Source organism: Rhipicephalus microplus, chromosome X (assembly GCF_043290135.1).
Source record: "Rhipicephalus microplus isolate Deutch F79 chromosome X, USDA_Rmic, whole genome shotgun sequence".
NCBI lineage: Eukaryota > Metazoa > Arthropoda > Arachnida > Ixodida > Ixodidae > Rhipicephalus > Rhipicephalus microplus.
This window is the reverse complement of record NC_134710.1, coordinates 163,632,162-163,652,457: the sequence shown is the minus strand read 5'-3', so window position 1 is coordinate 163,652,457 and position 20,296 is coordinate 163,632,162. Positions and strand designations below refer to the sequence as shown.

Here is a 20,296-nt window from a genome sequence, read left to right as displayed (position 1 = left end):
CAAGATTTAATTCTGAAAAATTGGCTGCTAGTCTTACTTCACTAAAACTCCACATTGTTACCATCGCATTCATTCTTTCACCCTTGCTGAAAACCGTTTTTTTTAATACAGCCTTATAAAAAAAGTAGCCCCTCGTGGAATCATTTTTGTGGCCATGAACCATTGCTCATTTCAATCTTTAAAATGATATGAACAAGATATTTTCATGTCATATGTGAAAAGGCAGCCACACGATTTGGCATTGGAAACATGCTGCAGACAACCTTAAAAAGCAAACCGATGTCTTCATTTTGTTCGATAATCAGTTCCCCATTTTGCTTGAAAACTATCAGTTAGCCACACCAATTTTTAACTCCTGAACAAACAACAGTGTGAGTTGCAAGTTTCCACCTAAGGCACAGCTACTTACTTTGCAATTGAGAAGTCATTTGGGGTAGAACAGTGTCCCAGAGGGCTACCAGGTTACGGTGCACAAGTGCAGGCAAACACCGCAACAGGCGTAAGACATGAACTCCTCGGTGATGGTGCATCATGGGAGAGCCGAGCACGACTAGCAATCGTGCCAGCAACTCTTGTGGCTTGGGTACATTAGCTGCACAGTAGAGGTGAAATAAAAAAATATATCTGCTTTCCAAAAAATTAGAATATGTTGCCGGTTTCGGCAGAAATATTCAATTTCTCGGCAACAAACCTGACATCCACACTTGAGTTGTTACAATGAAGCGCTTGGAATGTGAACCACAAGGCATAATTGATTGACATGTGGGGTTTAATGTCCCAAAACCACCATAAACCACAAAGCATAGCTTCAGAAACTCCCAGAAGGGTCATTACATGCGAAACGAGCCAGCTGTTTTGGGGGTCACTTCTGATGTAATAAAAAAAAACATGCCGATTTATTGCATTGTAGATCTCTAATTACTAGAATATTTCGGAAAGAAATTATTTTCTGGCCACGTGGGACTTTTCCAAATTTTGCAGTGTCATCTGAGCGTTCATCTAAAAATTTTTCTGATAGTATAGTTTTCTTGTTTCAAGACAAAATTTCGTTTGCATATTAAGCAAAGGCATTTACATAAGGCACTTGAAGCTCAATATTACTAGTACTGCAATTTTTCTGCCATATGAGCCTCGAGCAACTTTTCATTTCATGTTTGCATTTTTGCTTCTGTAATAATCTACTACGTATGAATACCTCAGTGAGAAACACTTACTATAGAGAAAGTAAATTATGCTTTGAAGATATTTTCTGACCACTAAAGTTCGTGAATTTTCCAAGAAGAAAAATCACAAATCTGAAAAAATAATAATTTTGATCTATACAGAGATTAAATTTACATCACTTGGTGTTCTAACTGAAAATCAGGTTTTAACTCAATCGAAAGCAAATACAGTAGGCTCAGTGAACGGAAGTCTCTTAAGCAAAACTACTACTTAGATGGAACAAATACTTCTAACAAAGTTGCTTTCGCACTTGTATTCTGCACCCTTGTTCATTTTTCAGGAAATGGAACTCCTATTAAATTTAACATATTCTCCTGGTCCCCTCAGGTTTCACTTATTGAGAGTATACTATTATTAGCTCTTCATCTATAGCAAGTTTTATCATTATAATTCTTTTAAGGAAGAGAAACATCTTTTATTAAGCTCCTCATTGACGGCAGTTGAAACTTCCTTCTTCCTTTCTTTCTTTTAATGATGCAAGAATAAAATCACAAATTTTTTCAAGTAGTACATTAAAGATGATTGCCCGAATGGCTGTGAGATTTGGTGCGGAATGACCCAGAAGTGAATGCAGCCAAAGAAAGCAAATTTTAGACACATGCAACATTGCTCTTAGTATCATGAAAACCTTCATATTAAAAGAAAAGCGGCGCACAAAAAGACGGAGACAAAGAAGAGAACCACACACAGCGCTGCACTCACAACTGAAAGTTTAATCCGAGCAACAAGACTTTAAAAAGTAATAGCCGCGCATGACAAGTGAGGTACAACGAGATTAAGAGATACACTCATCAATAAAAGTGAACTCTTTTTTGTGCAATGTAACAGAGGTCTGGCTTACGCAAGCATCACGTGACTTGTTAATATGATGGGCTTCCGACACCTCACGGGTGAATTGATCGTGGTGCTTAAAAATAATAACAGTGTTAGAACAGGTGTGCACCCACACGGGGCACAATGCGAAGCCAAATGGGAAAGCGTGCGGTAATGCAAAGAGAGATAGTGCTCCCGCAACCTTTTATTGATACAGCGGCCCGTCTGTCCCACATAATGAAGGCCACAAGATAAAGGAATGCGGTACACCACCCCCACAGCACAAGGCACATACTTATTTCTATGGTTTACGGCACATTTCTTTACATCTGGCTTGTCCTTCTTGTCTAGCTGATTTGACACCAAAGCACATATCTTTCCCAATTTATTGGGTGCCCTAAAAACCACATCAACTCCGTAGCGGGAACCAACATTTTTTAACCCATGTGCCAGTTTATGCATATAAGGAATTGCTGCGAACTTCATTTTTTCTCGATTGATTTTCCTAGCTGCACGTCCTTTCAAACCACCAATTAACTTATCGCAAACAGCCACAATTATGTTAGGGGGGAATCCTGCTTCCTCTAGTCTTGCAACTTGCTTAGCAAAACCCGAGCCAACACATGCCTGCACGATTTTTCTAGAGCGGATTTAAGGCAGGTGAAAGCGATGCCCCTCTTTACCACCTTTGAGTGGGCTGATCCAAAATTAAGAATTGGTTTCACTGATCGTGGCTCAAAACACCAGCAAATATGGGAACTCTGAAACCGAAGTTTAAGATCGAGAAATTGTAGACAGTCTGATTCTAGAACCTCCGATGTGAAGGACAGACCCATGCCTTCTGTCCTGAACACCTTCAACACATTGGAAACATTATCCAGGAACGTGGCATCCTTTATAACAACTAAAAAATCGTCCACATATCGGAAAATACGCATTACAGTTCCGCTTAGGATTGTGTGTACAATGCGATCTATTTTGGCTAAAAAAATTTTCACAAAGGACAGGTGCAACGCATTGTAGATAGATCGCATTGTAGATAGATCGATAGATCGCCAAAATAGATCGCATTGTAGACACAATCCTAAGCGGAACTGTAATGCGTATTTTCCGATATGTGGACGATTTTTTAGTTGTTATAAAGGATGCCACGTTCCCGGATAATGTTTCCAATGTGTTGAAGGTGTTCAGGACAGAAGGCATGGGTCTGTCCTTCACATCGGAGGTTCCAGAATCAGACTGTCTACAATTTCTCGATCTTAAACTTCGGTTTCAGAGTTCCCATATTTGCTGGTGTTTTGAGCCACGATCAGTGAAACCAATTCTTAATTTTGGATCAGCCCACTCAAAGGTGGTAAAGAGGGGCATCGCTTTCACCTGCCTTAAATCCGCTCTAGAAAATCGTGCAGGCATGTGTTGGGCTCGGGTTTTGCTAAGCAAGTTGCAAGACTAGAGGAAGCAGGATTCCCCCCTAACATAATTGTGGCTATTTGCGATAAGTTAATTGGTGGTTTGAAAGGACGTGCAGCTAGGAAAATCAATCGAGAAAAAATGAAGTTCGCAGCAATTCCTTATATGCATAAACTGGCACATGGGTTAAAAAATGTTGGTTCCCGCTACGGAGTTGATGTGGTTTTTAGGGCACCCAATAAATTGGGAAAGATATGTGCTTTGGTGTCAAATCAGCTAGACAAGAAGGACAAGCCAGATGTAAAGAAATGTGCCGTAAACCATAGAAATAAGTATGTGCCTTGTGCTGTAATAAAAGGTTGCGGGAGCACTATCTCTCTTTGCATAACGGCACGCTTTCCCATTTGGCTTCGCATTGTGCCACGTGTGGGTGCACACCTGTTCTAACACTGTTATTATTTTTAAGCACCACGATCAATTCACCCGTGAGGTGTCGGAAGCCTATCATATTAACAAGTCACGTGATGCTTGCGTAAGCCAGACCTCTGTTACATTGCACAAAAAAGAGTTCACTTTTATTGATGAGCGTATCTCTTAATCTCGTTGTATCTCACTTGTAATGCGCAGCTATTACTTTTTAAAGTCTTGTTGCTCGGATTAAACTTTCAGTTGTGAGTGCAGCGCTGTGTGTGGTTCTCTTCTTTGTCTCCGTCTTTTTGTGTGCCGCTTTTCTTTTAATATGAATATACACCAACTCGCCCAACTTTCTATTCTGATTCATGAAAACCTGTTCTAAAAAGTGCTGAGCCTAAACAAGACTCCTAAAGATTCTACAATACAAAAATATTAACCAAGGATAGATATTCTTGTGATATTGACTGACCAGGATATGAAAGGATTTTCTTTACCTGTATACAAAGCACAGTACAGAAGTGTTTCTGACGCATTTATCCAAGGCCATCAAAATTAATTTCATACCACCCATCATGGTTTGCCTCATAATTATTGTGATTTTGGCACATGACACCCGAGCAATTATTATTAAGTGTTTCTGCATTCTATTCATAGTTATCTCATCCTCAGTAATTGTGAAGAGTTCGATCTTAAATCTAGCGCAAAAGTACTGTGCAATAGCATCTGAATATACACAATGGGTAATTCTGAAGCGCATGCACAGGCCAAAGTGTTGAATCTGGGAAAAAAAATGTTTAAAATAAAAAGAACTCAGCTGCTATATGAGACAATAACTAGGTTTTTTTTTCATTGTCTTTCTTTGCTCTATTGACAAATGCATGAACTGGCAAATAATACCAAATGTTGCAATAGCACAGTACTGTACGATGTCTAATGAACGAAATGCAAATGAAATCAGAAGTTGTACGATGTCTAATGAACGAAATGCAAATGAAATCAGAAGTTATCTGACAACACGTTGAACTTCTTGAAAAGCAAATAAAATTTTCTCACTATGCTTCTCATAGTTGATCTCAATAGGGTAACCAGCGTCCCTCTTCTTTGAAGCAAAATTAGCAAGGCACTTGCAAAGAATTCCTACAGCTGAGGTCAGCTCTTCACACAACAAGTACTCAAATAAGAAAGGCCACATGATCTGAAATCAAAATTTTAAAAAATTAGCAATAAAATATAAGCAACAACCCAGGATTTAGGCATTCTGTAAATTCATGTACCTTGTCAATGTCATCAACGGTGGTTGTCAAAAGCTGCAAGACATTTTCACACATTGTACGCAGTGCCTCATTGCTCACATAGTCAAAGTCCGTGGGACGCTTGGCCTAGGAAGAAAACAAACATAAGGTACTTTACAACAGCCCATTTCTTATGGGATTCATTTGCAAAGAAATACACATGAATCAGGGTTAAAATGACGAAAAGAAGGTGGGTCATGCAAAGTAACCAGATGTTGGTGCTGGTATTGAACCGAAAAGGCTTACTGCATCATCTGGAAGAGCACACTGCCGAACAAGAAACTCAACCATGGAGTGACCACCATTTGCATCAAGGTAACCATGGTGTGCCAGAGCAACAATGACTTGGGCCAACACTTTCTTTGCCTGAAAACAATTTCAATGAAAAAAAAAAGAACATCAAAACATAGTTTTTTGTGAATTCACAAGGAACAAATACAAACTTTAGAGTACAAATTAATCTGCTCTATTAAACAGAAGCACCATAAATAAACAATCAGTGTGTCAGTTTACACAAACCCCGATGAATCAAACATATTCATAACTTAAGTGTTCCAGCAATAGGGTGGAAAAATGAACTGGTTGGTATGGTTGCACATTTAATGGGCGGTAAAGAACACTATCTGCTCATCCTGTGTTCTTTTATTGCTTTTTATATTTACACTGTCCATTAAATACATTCTAGCAATATTTGTTACATGCAACTGAACTGTTAGCAAAGAAGTCCATTATTTATGCATGCCATATGCATGTTAGCCCTATCCCGCATGCGTACTATCGACTTCAGCAAGAGTATTAGGAGGCTTTTTGACAGCAGTCTTCAATATCTTAACCAGCGATTTCTTTCTGTTTGTTTGTTTGGGAGTAATTCACAGTAATGAACGGCGATGTATAGTGCATGAAGTGAAATAACAGTATCAAAAATGTGAATCTTCAAACATGCCTCCAGTGTGTCAACAAGAGTCAATGCTGGAAAAAGAAGTGAAGGTTAAAGTTAAGCTGGCCACATATTCCGGCAGGCGAGATTAGAAAAAGTGTTCATAAGAAGAAATGTCTTTTTTTTTTTCAGTAAAAAAAAAAAAAACCAGCTGCTGCAAGCGCACAGTTTCCCATAACTAACTAGAGGGCACTCTGGTGCTGTGATAGTTAAGCCACCATGGGAATGTTGAGAGTTCACATACAGTATGTATTTGCCTAATATACTTGCTTGCGGCTTCAAATGCACTTGTGGCTTCGTTTATTGGTGTGTTTTGGCATTTGTTTTGGATAAAAGACAGGATGATTATGAACTCTACGAATGAATTTGAATTGATGAGCCTAGAAGGTTAAGGCGGTGAAGTAGACCTGCTAAACATTTGCAGATTTTTGTTTTGCGACAAAGTGGCTCCAGGTCACACGAAGCTAAATGGAGCCAAAAGAACAAATATTACACTAATCCGTGTACTACCCATCATACAAGGTCCACTAGATTCACCAGGCACATTATGAACTGGTTCATGTAGGTGCTGTTTAGGTGTTGCCATCGTGCAGGGGATGTTTCAGCAAGTGCAGAAGCAAAGAGATGCGGAAACGAATACGAGAGTGCCGATGTGGAAGCCCTATGCTACTGGTCGGCTTTCTTGCCGGTTGTGGAGGCTGATTGATAAATGATGGCTTTGCTTATGTTCTTGGCATCTGCAGCTGGTAACAGCAAACATTCACTGTCATTGCATGCCGCTAAAACAGACACGAATGCAATCGGCTATCGTCTCCTGCAGCTGCAGCCATCTTGTGCTGCACGGACTCAGCACTACCTTATGAGCAATTGCAGGGAATTTGTAAACTATCCTTGCATGACAGCTACACTTTTTCAAAACGAATATTGAGGTGCCACCACCACCATGTTCAACTTGTGAAACAAATGCCAGATTGCAGTGCCTCCGTGAACTGGTTCACGAAGTGCAGGTGAAACGAACGGACCTTCCCATCCTGGCTGAAGTGCCATGCGTTGCAGCTCCCATGGACACTAATACCAGAGTTTTCTCTAGTGTGTTTATAGGAAACTCTATGGCTGCTGGACACAAAAATGCATAAAAGGAAAGGTTATTACAAGCACTCTCCCTGCCCCCCTTTGTCACAGCTGCCACACAAGCCTTTAGAAGTAGCCCAACATTTGCATCAACCAGACCGAAGCAGTAAGTAATGAGAGCCTGCCTGGACTACTTGAACATAATAATGCATGCATCGTAGCTCCGCTTCCATGACCTTCAATACATAGCCACAAAACTTTGCCGCTGAGCTTAACACTATCTCCTTTAGAATGCTATTGCATTTGAGGGTATAAAAATAATATAAATAATATAAAGTAATAAAAAATGATATCAAGGAAAGCAATGGGTTATTCGCAGAACCACTGAATTATGTATGCTCCATGCAGAAGCTGAAACGTCACTAAAGTGACACTTATACAACCTGCCAAATCCACAAATAGAAAATAAGAAGTTTGCCTTGTTGCTTGGATCACTGAATAATGACTGCAGGCCCAAAATTATGCTGCGCATCCTTTCCTCCAAGTTTGGATCTGCAGTGGGAAAATGGAATGAAATTTCAGTCTGCAGCATGTTGATTAATTGATATGTGGGGTTTAACGTCCCAAAACAACTATATGATTATGAGAGACACCGTAGTGGAGGGCTCCGGAAATTTCGACCACCTGGGGTTCTTTAACGTGCACCCAAATCTGAGCACACGGGGCTGGTGCAGTATGTGACACATAGCATGAACAATTAGGCAGCATGGGCACTTGAATGCCAAATGATAGGTGCCCTAATGTGGAATCAGTGAAGGTATTCTTTGTCAGCAAGTTGCTGCTTTCTTACAACCATAAATTTTAATTGCAAAATTTTATTTTCAATTACTTTACCATTTATCTTCAATGGCAGCATTTCAAATAGAAACTACTTATAAGACATGAAACCAGGAAGCCATTCAGCTATACTAAGTAGCATCCATGAAACCAAGGCAAAATTTTTGAGCCACGCTAATATAAAAGGAAGCAGAACCTCAGAAAATGTTAAATAAACAGTCTATAGAACTGCACACTTTCTGTGCTATGAATACGAGTCAACTTTTTATCACTGTAGGCATTTTCCAAAAGCCAAAAGTGCATCCGTATACATTGCCAGTTTTGGAGAACTGCTTAAGTGCAAAATTACAATGACTATATTACAGCTACCTAGCAAACCATAGCCAGAGCATAACTACAGCAAGAGAACTAAGCTTTATCACTAATGAGAAAACTAGAGAAACATGCAGCACAAGTTCAAGAGTTTTAAACATGTTCATGCATCCCAAAAACAACCACACACGACACTCCCCACACTATAATGTTAGCATGTACAAAGAGTAAAGATCAACCCAACAATCAACATGTAGCTCTGCGCATTTCACAAAACTGTGCCAATATCATTGCCTGCATCTTCTGAACATAGTGTCAACTCATTGTGAAACTTCCACAACGATGCACAATCTCAGGTAAGCAAAGCTACAAAACGTGATGTAAAAATTGTTTTTAATGAATAATAGTGTGTCACACCTTGAAAAATACACAAAGTGTATTGTTAACTGTCTTTATTGCCTTTGAAACAATTCTTCTAATTAAGGTAAATAATTCTAATTTACAATATTACTTCAGCACTTTAGTTTTTTTTTTCTTTCTTTCCTTGGTGGAGTGTTTCTACGTCACAGTTGCAACTAAACGTAGCATAATACAGATGGTAAATGCACTAATTTCTAACATTCGATGAAAGCAAGTATTTACATATACCGTATATACTCGTGTAGTGAACACACTTTTTTTTTTCTCGAAAAATCGGAGCAGTGTTGGGGGGGTGTTTATTATGCGGGGCAAATTTTATGAACTTTTTCAGTATGAGCAAAAAAATGTGGTAATGCAAAAAAGTTAGGTTGCTCAGCTTCTTTGTTGCACTTCACTCATCTTCGGTGCTTGAAGGCACTATTTTCTGTAAGCTGTTCCCACGCCGCCCGTGCACGCCGTAAAAGCGTTTCGCGGCTATCTCTTCTCACAATCGTTCAACCGCAACAGTGGTATCTGCTCTGATCACGAGGGGCGCCTAGAAACGTGCGCTACGACGCCACGACGCACGTTGCCTACTTTGTGGCAACCTCGCACAATGACCGTGACGCTGCCATTGACAATGTAGCAAGCAATCAACATTGCAGCAAGCTACCACTGAAGCACCAAAGCAAGCCATCGATAACAAGATTACCGACAAAATACGGCAGCCGCCTCGCTTGCGACCGAAGCAGGAATCGCAGACCATGTTGCAGAAATAGTCGCGATCTTTTCTGGGCGAGAAGCGATTTCTTTCTAATTTTCCAGTAACCTGTGACGCGAGGGCGACGAATGGCTCTTTGCGACAGCCATAGCAACAGCAAATCCAGTCGTCGTCGCTCGAAAATTGCGTGCGTGTGGTTAAGCCTTGAAGTTTCGTATTTGCAGGAAGTGACTGTCGGGGCTGACACGGGAAGTTTCGCGACTCTCGCTCGGTACGTGCTTGTCAGCTGCTACTTCTCTACACTCGCATCATTCGTGAGCCCCGCTGTGGCACATAGATATTTTAAAAAGAGTGGGTACGTGCCTTGCACAAATAAAAAAAAACTATACGGTGCGCAGCAGATGGCGAAGGGGGAGGGAGAAGCGAGCGGACGTGGCCGAGGAGGGTCGGCATAATAATAAAGAATGGAAGAGATTCAATGGGCAAGGAGGCATCAGGTGTCTGTTAGCAGGACTGCAGTGGACAAATGTAGAGGGTGCATTTATTACATGGAGAAAAGAAAAATTAAAAATTTTGGACGACTGAAGTTGGGGGTGCGTTTATTATGAGTGTGCGTTCATTACGTGAGTAAATACAGTACGCTATCTGTGACCATGAAATACATTTAAAAGCAGCCCATTTATCCAAGATTTAATACACCCCATTTTTTCAGTGAGCAACACAATGAAAATGCCTTCCATGTAAAGACCAAAACAAGTTGTACATTCTTCTAAAGCCCATTTTAGAAGGAGTGATGAGCTTGTATACTCTATACAATAAAATACACATGCAATCAATGCATCTGGCACCACCATTCCATGGTATAGACTAAAACTACCAGAGGACAGAAAATAATTAATGGAATGCTAATTTGAACTAATTGCCATGTCACATAAAAATGCCGCAGGGACAGCAGATACTTACTTTCGGTTTTGCTTAACTGAATAAGAAGTCCTGAAAGATGAAGTTAATGCACCTTCCAAATAAAACACCCTCCCTTCCCCCAGCTCAACAGTAAATGCAGTCAGCCAAATATTAATGACACTTAATACATCTGACATTATTCAACTTCTGCCGGACATATTCACATTGCACTGTTAAACAGTCTGAATAATTTCTGGGGCTTTCAAACCCATGGGTCGGACTTACTCACGAGTCGACTCACTCAGACTTACTCCGGTTCAGACTGCCCTAAAGTCTGAGACGGAGCAAGTTCTGCTGAGGAAAAATCTGGCAAGTTTGAATATGAGTCAGCCTAGCTGAGTCATGATTTTAATGAATCCCAGTGTGAGTGAGTACAGTCAACTATGATTCTTGTGAAAAAGTCCAAGTGAGCCGGGTTAAGCGGAATTTCAGTGAGCATGAGTCTGACTCACACTCACCATAATTCTATTTAATCTAAGTGACGCACTCAAAGTGTGCGTCATTTAGATTCCGGTAGCTCAATGAATCTGAGTGAGTCTACCTGAATAAAATCTTGACCAGTGAGTCAAGCTGAGGTGAATATTGGTAATCTTGAAACAGAGTGAGGTGAACAGAACAAAATTTGAGTAAGGTTGAGCACAAGTGAGCCCAACTGAGTATAACTATGGCGGGTCAGCCCGAAACAAAAACATATTCGTTCTGAGTGAGTGAATGTTAATGAGAGTTTCATTTACTTTGCCGACCTAGGTTTGAACATGATCAAATTCAATAATAATAATAATTATAATAATAATAATAATAAGTGTGGTTTTAGGTCCAAAAACCACCATGTGATTATTAGAGATGCCGTAGTGGAGGGCTGCAGAAATTTTGGCCATCTGGTGTTCTTTAACGTGCACTAACATCGTACAGTACACTGGCCTCAACCATTTCGCCTCTATGGAAATGAGACCACCACAGGCAGGATTGAGCCCGCGACCTTCCAGTCAGTAGCCGAGCACCAAAGCCACTGTTCCATTGAGGTGGACATGATAAAGTTCAATGAAAAGACTGAATTGACTGAAGCAAAAAAAGTATGCAATGTATATGAAGTGCTATAGTAAAATTGTGCAAAGGCATGAATTTGTGCAAAGCATATGAATACCGTAAAGTACCTGGGGGTCACAATGACATCATTTTAAAGTGGGATGTCCACATTAATCATATTTCTGCATATGCATTTAAACAACTAGGTTTTTTAAGGTGTAAATTGACTGGAACTTCCCCTCCAATTAAACTAACAGCGTACAAGGCGCCCATTAGACCCGTCCTAGAATATGCAGCAATAGTTTTAAATCGCACCAAAAGAACAATATTGATGCATTCGAAAAAAGTCATAACAGGGCTCTTAGATTTATTTTTTCAAAGTATGCCAGGCAGGAGAGTGTTTACGCACTGTGTTTGGAAGCACATGTTACAACTCTTCTTAGCCGATGACAATAAGCTAGTCTGAAATTTCTTTTTCTTCTTTCAAGCAACCTGATAAACCTAAATAAGGATGATTATCTAAAAGCTCCCCACCGTCACTCCAGTAGAACTAACGACAAATGCATACGCCCATTCCTGTCATGTTGCAACACGTTGAAGTATTCTTTTTTTTCTCGCAGTTACAGAGATGTGGAATGACTTGTCGAATGACGTCGTCAGTGCTCAATCACGTGAATCATTTTCATCACTGTTGAAAATTCATTAAGAGGAATCGCAATAGGCTCTGCGGTATCTGTGCCCAAAATAAAGGCTGAAACAATGTATCGTCCATATACTCGCATATTGCTACACGCACTTCACGGGCTGCATCTGTGTATCAATAATGTTACTGTTTGATGTTATCATGCTAACTAGTTTTCTTTTTCTTTCCAGTGAAACAAATATGCATTGTTCGTTTATTGCTTCTATACTGTGATATCGTTGTTTTGGCTGCTTTGTGTAGCATATTTTCCCTTTCTTTTCATCTCCACAATATGAAATGTTATTTGCTTTGTATGCCCTCTCCTGTATAGGCCTGGCCCACAGTATTGAATAAATAAATAATAATAATAAATAAAGAAATAAATAAAATCAGGCATGACGACAGTTTTCACAGGTTTTAACCATGAAAATAATTAACAAAACAAAATGCATGCAATAGGAAAGTCTAGTAACAAAATATCCTTACCCAGGCTACTTCCTTATGCTTTGTCTATGGGAAGCAAAGGTTAACCCTTACAGAAACATTTCAAAATGATTTTAATGACCTTTTCTTTCTTTCATTAGTTGTATACTGTTCCATGTCTATGTACCTATTATTTTGTGGATATATAATATTTCAATGTATCACAAATCTAGTGCTGAAGACATTACCACATAGTAGTGGTTCACAGCAAAAGATGCAATGTGTGAGCGATGTCACCTTTTATGCACCTGATCAAAAGCAAACATCGCAGGTGTGACTAGTTTTTTTTTTTTTTATTAATTCAATCATGTTAAATACCTACTTTTAAAGAGTGCAGAAAAATGAATGCCCCTAAAACTCAAGTGCTAGTACAATGTATACTTACTTAGTGCACTTTCCCTGTACATAATAGTCTGATCTGCTAACTCTGATTAGCAGGAGCTTGAGTGACTCAATGGAAACATCTTTAAAATGTAAGCAGTTGAAAGGTCTCAAAAGTATACAACCCTAGTCTGCCAATATGCGTAAGTGGCCAGGATACAGCTATAACCTGTCTTAGAATTTTTTTTTTTAATTTGGCACTGGCTGCAAAGTGACGGCTTTCTGATACTGCTAGTGTTAAAAATTGTCATCGCTAAAAAACTTTCAAACAAGTTGTCAAATCTTTCCCTCTTGAGGAAAAAAAAACACTCTAGAATGCAATAAGAAGACCACACAGGCACGTAAAGTAATGTGAGAGATTAAGCTTGCGTTACCATATGAACCATATGTTCAGTCAAGAGGGAAAGGCACAGAAAAAAAGTACCCTTTTGAGGGTCAATTGATTTTCTTGCTGATTTAAATGATTCAGATTAATCTATTTCAGGAAAAAACCTTTTTCCAGGGTGACCATAAAGTGACAAAAATACTGTTAGTGTTGTTACATACACGTAGCACAGTATATTCACGAGTAACAGCGAGATAACTTCTAAGAAGAAGATTACACGACCTAAAAAATCACGCTTTGTAATAGACATAGTTTACAGGTGTACAAATAAGTGTACACTGTTGTATCAACTGGAAACACGTATGAAGGCAGAACAGTCACCTTTAATTCATTAGGCATTGTCTTGTCCCACATGCTTTTGAGGTGGTACTCGTTTATCGGAAACCTAACTTGTAAGTAAGCCTTCGTATGGCGGGCTGACATCGAATGAATCAGATTTTGATTCTGCAGTCAAGCGGCTATTTGGAGGAAGTGACAAACCTATAACAATCCTTTGTCTTAAGGGCCAATGAGACGTGGTTTTTGCGAGTCCCCAAAAAGGAAATGCAACAACAGCAGTATAATTTTGTTTTGTTTAAGTCAGCTTCTGCACAGAAGCAGGTGTAATCACACCCCAAGGAGTGATAAATGAGAAAATAACAATACAGTCACCCCTTGAGAGATCTTAAACAAGACAGCTCTCAGTTATGCAGGTGCTAGAAGCAGAAACCAGCTGAAGAATGAAGCCAAAATAATCCGCTGCATACCCGTGCACGACTGAATACTCAAGCGATAGGTGGCACACAGCTGTAGTAAAGCATAAAAAACTTTCGAGTATTCCCGCAATGGGGCAGCACATGCACATGTACGTGATAATGTACAGTGCCGTCCACTCTGGGTACGAACCCGACACACGATGGCCCCGCTCCGTAGGGCGCCAGCGCACGTGGTGCGGCCGCTCAACGAAGCTTATCGGCGCAGGCGCACAGGCCTTGCGTGGGCTCTTTTGACACCCTGGCGCACCGTACTGGCTTTGAGGTGAAGCACGCCTATCAACGCCTATCTTATCAGCGTGCCTGTGGCGATTGAGTATGCAGCAACGGCAATGCAGGAAAGCTTCGCTTACTGCCTTCACTTACTACCTTTGTGTGCAGCTTTCTGCGAACTTTGTAAGTGGTTTTTCCTCTCAGTACCACAACTCTTCTTAATGGATTGCATCTTTGAAAATTGCTCGGTGTTTTGGTTTATAGAAATGAATATCGCAAAGTGGGTTTGCATTTATGGGGTACGCTGTAAAGATAGCTGCGGATAATTTCGACCACTTTTGCTTCTCCAGCATGAGCTGACATTAAACAGCTTACGGGCGTACTTTACTCTGATTTCCATGAGAGTTCAGTCAAACCAGCTGAGTTTCGGTCATGAATGGGTGAAAACAAAATTGAACCTAACACTACCACCTGAAAGAAGGCATTTGCCGTATCTCATATGTGAATTATTTCCTAGGTGGACTTGGCGTCATAATTTGAGAAACATACCGATACAGATCTCCGCAGTGACTGATATGGCACACAGATTCCAAAATATACTAGATTTTTTTTTTCTTCCATGGTCACCTTTCAATACATGGTGACTGCATGGACTGCTTCACAAAAGTACTGCGTAGGACCGTGGTAAGAGGTGGTTTCACGGCAGTTTTTCGTTTACTTTCATTTACGTTAAGCTGTAAGCTTGGGGAGGCATGTCAGCCATTGGCTGCATTTACTCTGGCTCGCAGCATTGCTTTGATGGCACTCCGTCGAAGCATGTCCTTCTGAATCAGCCCTGACCGCACAAACACGGCCATGTACTCACCTGAGATTACGGAGAATTTCGAGTCCTGTTAACTCAGGAAAACAAAACCAACCACCACGTGGGCAACAAAAGGGGTGGGATTAGAAACGTCATTGTGACGGCCCTCTAATCGCCTCACGGCACTGACAGCCGACGAATCAATGGGCCTCTTCCAAGACCCAGCGTGGCACAGTGACTCCTCACATCAGTTCGGCTTATGACACGGCCGTGTACTGTTTGCGCGCCTGCAAACTCCGCAGTGTGCAGTGCAAAACTGCGGTGATTACCGTGAACCTTTCGTTCTAGTCCGGTGAGGTAGCTCTCGGAAGCGGGCGGGCTCACAACACGTGAAAGTGTAGCTAACATCGCGGTGAACGGGCGCCCAATCACCGCGACATAGCCTGCACTTTCCGTGTCGCGAGCGTCGGCGCCTTGGGTGCCTAATGTTGCACTGACATGTAATCGACTGCTTTCGCGTTAATCCTTGCAAATGAGCTCGTAAGTGAAGCCACATACAGTCAACAAACGGTTCCTCTTACAGCGCACAGGGGTCACGCGGATGATTGCGCAGTCAAGAAGTTGACGCGTTGCAGGGAAGCTGTCCTATAGCCCCAAACCCCAGTAGTGCGTGTAGCTCCAAGTGTAGACAATTGTGTGCCGCTGAGCTCACCCTCGGCTCTATGACTTATTCTAGTTTTGTTTGATTCACACTTTCGGTTGTTATTTAGGGAGAAGGCATGAGCCCGCACGTGCACGAAGGTGGCGTCCTCGTGGCGGGGTTTTGATTGACCAAATGTACTGTCCTATTAAAGGACAAAGAGGCGACGATTTGCCGAGAGTTGTGTAAGAGCGGAGCACTGAGGGAGTGAGAAAAGGCCCCGAAGTTCCACCAAGCGTTCTGAACCGGGCTTAATGTGTTAGGCGCCGTCGACTCTGCCGAATCCCGTAGGGTCGCCCTATAAAAGACTGTTCATTTCCAAAGTGTTTCCTTTTCTTTTTTTGTAACTTTGATGTCCGTACTTATGTAATCTCTGTGCAGTCTAAATACAAGTTACCCTTGCCCTGAATAACACAACGACCAAAACGTAAATAAAACTAAACTAGAAAAAGTCATACAGGCTAGGGCAAGCTGAGCGGCGCACAATTACCTAGACTTAGAGCTACACATACTGCGGCTTGCAGTTGTAGGAACGGCTCCCCTGGAAACAAGTTGATTTCTTGTCGACGAGGAAATTCTCCACCTGTCCCATGAGCGCTATAAGAGGAACCGCTCGCTGACTGCACGTGGTTATATTTACGAGCTCATTTGCAAGAATTTAGTGCGAAAGCAGTCGAAAACTTGCCAATGCGACAATATGCACCAAAGGTGCTGCTTGCACGTGTCACAAGCCCGCCCGCTTCCGAGAGCTACCTCACAGGACCGGGATGAAAGGTTCATGGCGATCCTCGCGGTTTCGTCACGCACGTCGCCAGACGCAGCGGCACCTTGTAAGCGCGTGAACAGCATGCAGCTGGGCCGCAGCCGAACCAAAGTGAGGAGTCACCGCGCCGCGCTGGGTCTCGGAAGAGGCCCATTGATCTGTCAGTTGCCAGTGCCATGAGGCAATTAGAGGGTCGTCACAACGATGTTTCTAATCCCACCTTTTTTGTTGCCAATGTGGGGGTTGGTTTCCTTTTTCTGAGTTAACAAGAACTCGAAACGCTTCGTAATCTCAGGCGAATACATGGCTGTGTTTGTGCGGACGAGGCTAATCTGGACGGACACGCTTTGACTAAGTGCCATCAAGGCGATGCTGTGTGCCAGAGTAAATGCAGTGAAACAGCTGACATTCCTCCCCAAGCTTACCGCACAACGTAAATAAAAAAAACCAAAAACTACCGCACAACCACATCTTACTGCAGTCCTACAGTGTACATTATTGAGCCTGAAAGGGCTGAAAAATAAAAGAATGTCAAATATTTTAAATTATTATATGGTTTAGATAGCTTCCCAGTGGCAAGCACTGATTACCCCTTTACATCTCTATTCACACCATTTTGATGAATAAGATGCATCAGAGCAAGAATATTGACCAGACACTGTCACACACAACTGAAACTTTCATATCAAGCTCAGGTAGAAATAGTTTGTTTTTTCATAATCATTATATTGAACTTTTAAAAAATTCCTTCTCATCGCAGGACATCCATGTTTACTGTACAATAAGTCTTGTGCCTTCTCTATAAAGCTTTCAGGCAACTAGAAATATGAAAACAAAAACAAGCACAAACAGACACGCAAACAAACAAAAAAATTCACCTTGTTCTGTGGATCCTGCACAATTGATTATGTGTTTCAGTGCTGTCAGAGCTCCAATTCTTGTTTTATCATTGCTGTTTTCCGCTTTCATCAAGAGGAAGGCTGTAAGTCTATCTGGATACATTGTAGCTTGAAGAAAAAGCACACATTTACGAGACATGTTAGCAAAAATCATAGTTAGAAACAATACATGGATAGAAATTGACAGTGCTTTTCGACTCAAGAGGCTATGACCGAAATCTGGGCATATTAAATACTAGCTAACACAAAGCTCAAGTCCTGGCAAGGTGGAGCTTTCTTAATCAATATTAATATCTGGGATTTCATGTCTCAAAACCACGATATGATAAGGGACATTGTAGTAGAGGGTTCCGGAAAGTTCAACCATCTCGTGTTCATCAACACATAACTGACATCGATGAACATAGCGTGTATTAGCGCAGTACATAAAAGAAAGGGACACGACACAGACATACAGATAGGTAGGCGCTAATCTCTACGTCTGTGTCGTGTCCCTTTCTTCTATGTACTGCACTAATACACACTACGTTCATAGATGACCAACTAGCCCGATCAGCAACCCTTCTGAACTGACATCGCACAGTACACGGGCCTCCACCTTTTTGCCACCTTCGATATACCATAATTATAACAGTCTTTCATAAAACAGACTGAAGTCCAGGGTTGAACGAAAGCCCGTCTGGTCGCAAAAGTTCACAAAAGAAAATAGTGAGCGCCAACCAATCGTAGAAATAAAAAAAAGTTAAACGATTGGTCGGCATTCGTTACAGTTGAGCCACTTTATAAGACAAATGGGTATAAGAGACACCAGTGTGCCAACAGTAAAATAGGAGTTGATAAGAAAATGCATGCTTATAAGAGACATCTCATATAAAAGACAACAATTGCTGCCCAGAACATGCCCCTTATGAAGGGGTTAATATTTTCTTCCCTAAAATAGCCTACAAAGAAACAATGATACTTTAGACTTTTTTTTTCAACCAATGTGCTGCCAATTTGGTGTCAGAAACTTTACATGATTTAGTGCACAAAAGCAAAAATGCTTACTACTAATGTATAGGCAAGGAAAGGTCATAAGACAAGAAAATAAAAAAATATGTAGCCTTTTGTGCACACATCACATTCAATTGAAAAGTGTATTGAGACAAGTAACAGAAGGACTGTAAAGTTGGCATTAACCCTCTAAGCACCTTGGATGTGTTTAGGACATGAAACACTAATAAACATTCCATTGGATATTATTATTTGTGCTTGTTTAGCACGTGCTACATCACTCTAAGGCATGATATATTTATTCTTCACATTTATGTCATGTGCCTTTCATTGCTGTATCAGTAAATGCCAATAACTCTGGTTACAATTCACGATGGCAACACCCATGCAGGCGCAAACTCGCATTTATATCTGAACTTACGCTTGCTATTTGCCCACTGCACTGGATGCAACAAATGGTGAAATGAGTCATTACTTGGTGACATCTCATGCTGAGGAGAAAGCATCAGGTACATTTTGTGCGAAATCAGTTGTTTAGCCAAGCCTTCAAAGCGAAATGCACTGAGAATTCATAGTGGTTCTTGGTATTAGAGCGATATATAGTTGCGAATACATTGCTGTCAAAGTATTAGCACATTAATCTAAAGCAAACACAAGCGTTAGTTTGTAACCTACAGGTCACACAGAGAGCATGCTGATGACTTGATCAATTTAAAGCAGAGGGCACCAGCTGCGATGAGTGCAGTCATATTTAAAAAATTTTTTCGGCGATGTCATTTACTTGCCTGCCTACGCATGGAAGCAGAAGCCAAGGAGACACTAACAAGGCAATGCAACACAGATGAATAAATGTAGAAGAGCTAATTTCCCTTCCTAATGGTTAAGAGGCCTTGCAGCTATTACAGCACAAAAGGGAGTTTCTGAGGTGGACTATAGTACCGCTTGGTGAGGAAAGAAAATAAAGGTATGCACAAAAAGTATAAATGAACTGATTGAAAGCAGTCTGAAAGAGTTTAATAAGAAGGTAATTTTTTTAAATTGCCCATAAAAAGCAAAATGTCCCTTTTGGTCAGAAGTAATAAATGTGGCACATTAGCACAGCAATCGCAAAGAGCACGGCAACCAACAGCAATAAAGTTAGAATAAGGCGTGTAAGCGAGAAGTTTTCATCGATCCTAAGAGCAACGAAAAAGCTAAGAATAAAAGTACGCGAGTAAACCTTAACCGGCATTTGGATTCAATAAAGCCGCAAAAGCAACTTACTTTACTAAGATCGGGGGCTGGGCTACATAAGACTTATGGGTTTAGGCATATGAATTTAAATCAAGTGTCAATGCTTAATTGTGCACATAAGTCAAATAATTAAAGTGCTATTTGAATGAATAGGTGCCTTTATTATTGCATCAGTGACACTTCTAGTGGATGAATGTCAAGCTCATGGAACTCTCACAGATGCTATCAAAGGTCCACTAGGAGTATTCACCATTTGTTCCACAAAATCAAATTATGCTACAGATGCACAGTCTTTGTTCCAAATCCTGAAAAGAACTGTGAAGTGTCAGATATAGATGTACGGTTGCAGTTTAGTCTAGTTTTATTTTCTGGTGAGTAAGTTAATCAAAGTGTTAGTAATGATGCTTGCCTGTTCTTCATCATGTGACCAACTACTGAATCATGATTAAACCATTAACTGAGAGGTTCATCACTGCAATAGCATTCAAAGTCGGGCTAGTTGCTAAGGCAGCAGTTTTGCGTACAGTGTGAGAGTAACGAAGACTGAAAAGTACGAAGGGACACAGACGAGCGTTGACTCGCAGCTGAAAA

At 40.9% G+C, this 20,296-nt stretch overlaps 1 protein-coding gene across 2 annotated transcripts in view; it reads right to left on the bottom strand.

Moving 5' to 3' along the window:
* The window catches only part of c11.1 (maestro heat like repeat family protein c11.1), a 235,084-nt gene that overhangs the window by 141,469 nt on the left and 73,319 nt on the right, over nucleotides 1-20,296 (bottom strand). For both annotated transcript variants that reach the window (XM_037428500.2, XM_075878112.1), the window contains exons 11-16: nucleotides 17,459-17,587; nucleotides 7,640-7,713; nucleotides 5,400-5,519; nucleotides 5,136-5,240; nucleotides 4,915-5,056; nucleotides 410-592 (exon numbers count right to left, since the gene is read on the bottom strand). In XM_037428500.2, the coding sequence (XP_037284397.2) occupies nucleotides 410-592; nucleotides 4,915-5,056; nucleotides 5,136-5,240; nucleotides 5,400-5,519; nucleotides 7,640-7,713; nucleotides 17,459-17,587 (753 nt within the window). The remainder of the gene's footprint in view (nucleotides 1-409; nucleotides 593-4,914; nucleotides 5,057-5,135; nucleotides 5,241-5,399; nucleotides 5,520-7,639; nucleotides 7,714-17,458; nucleotides 17,588-20,296) is intronic.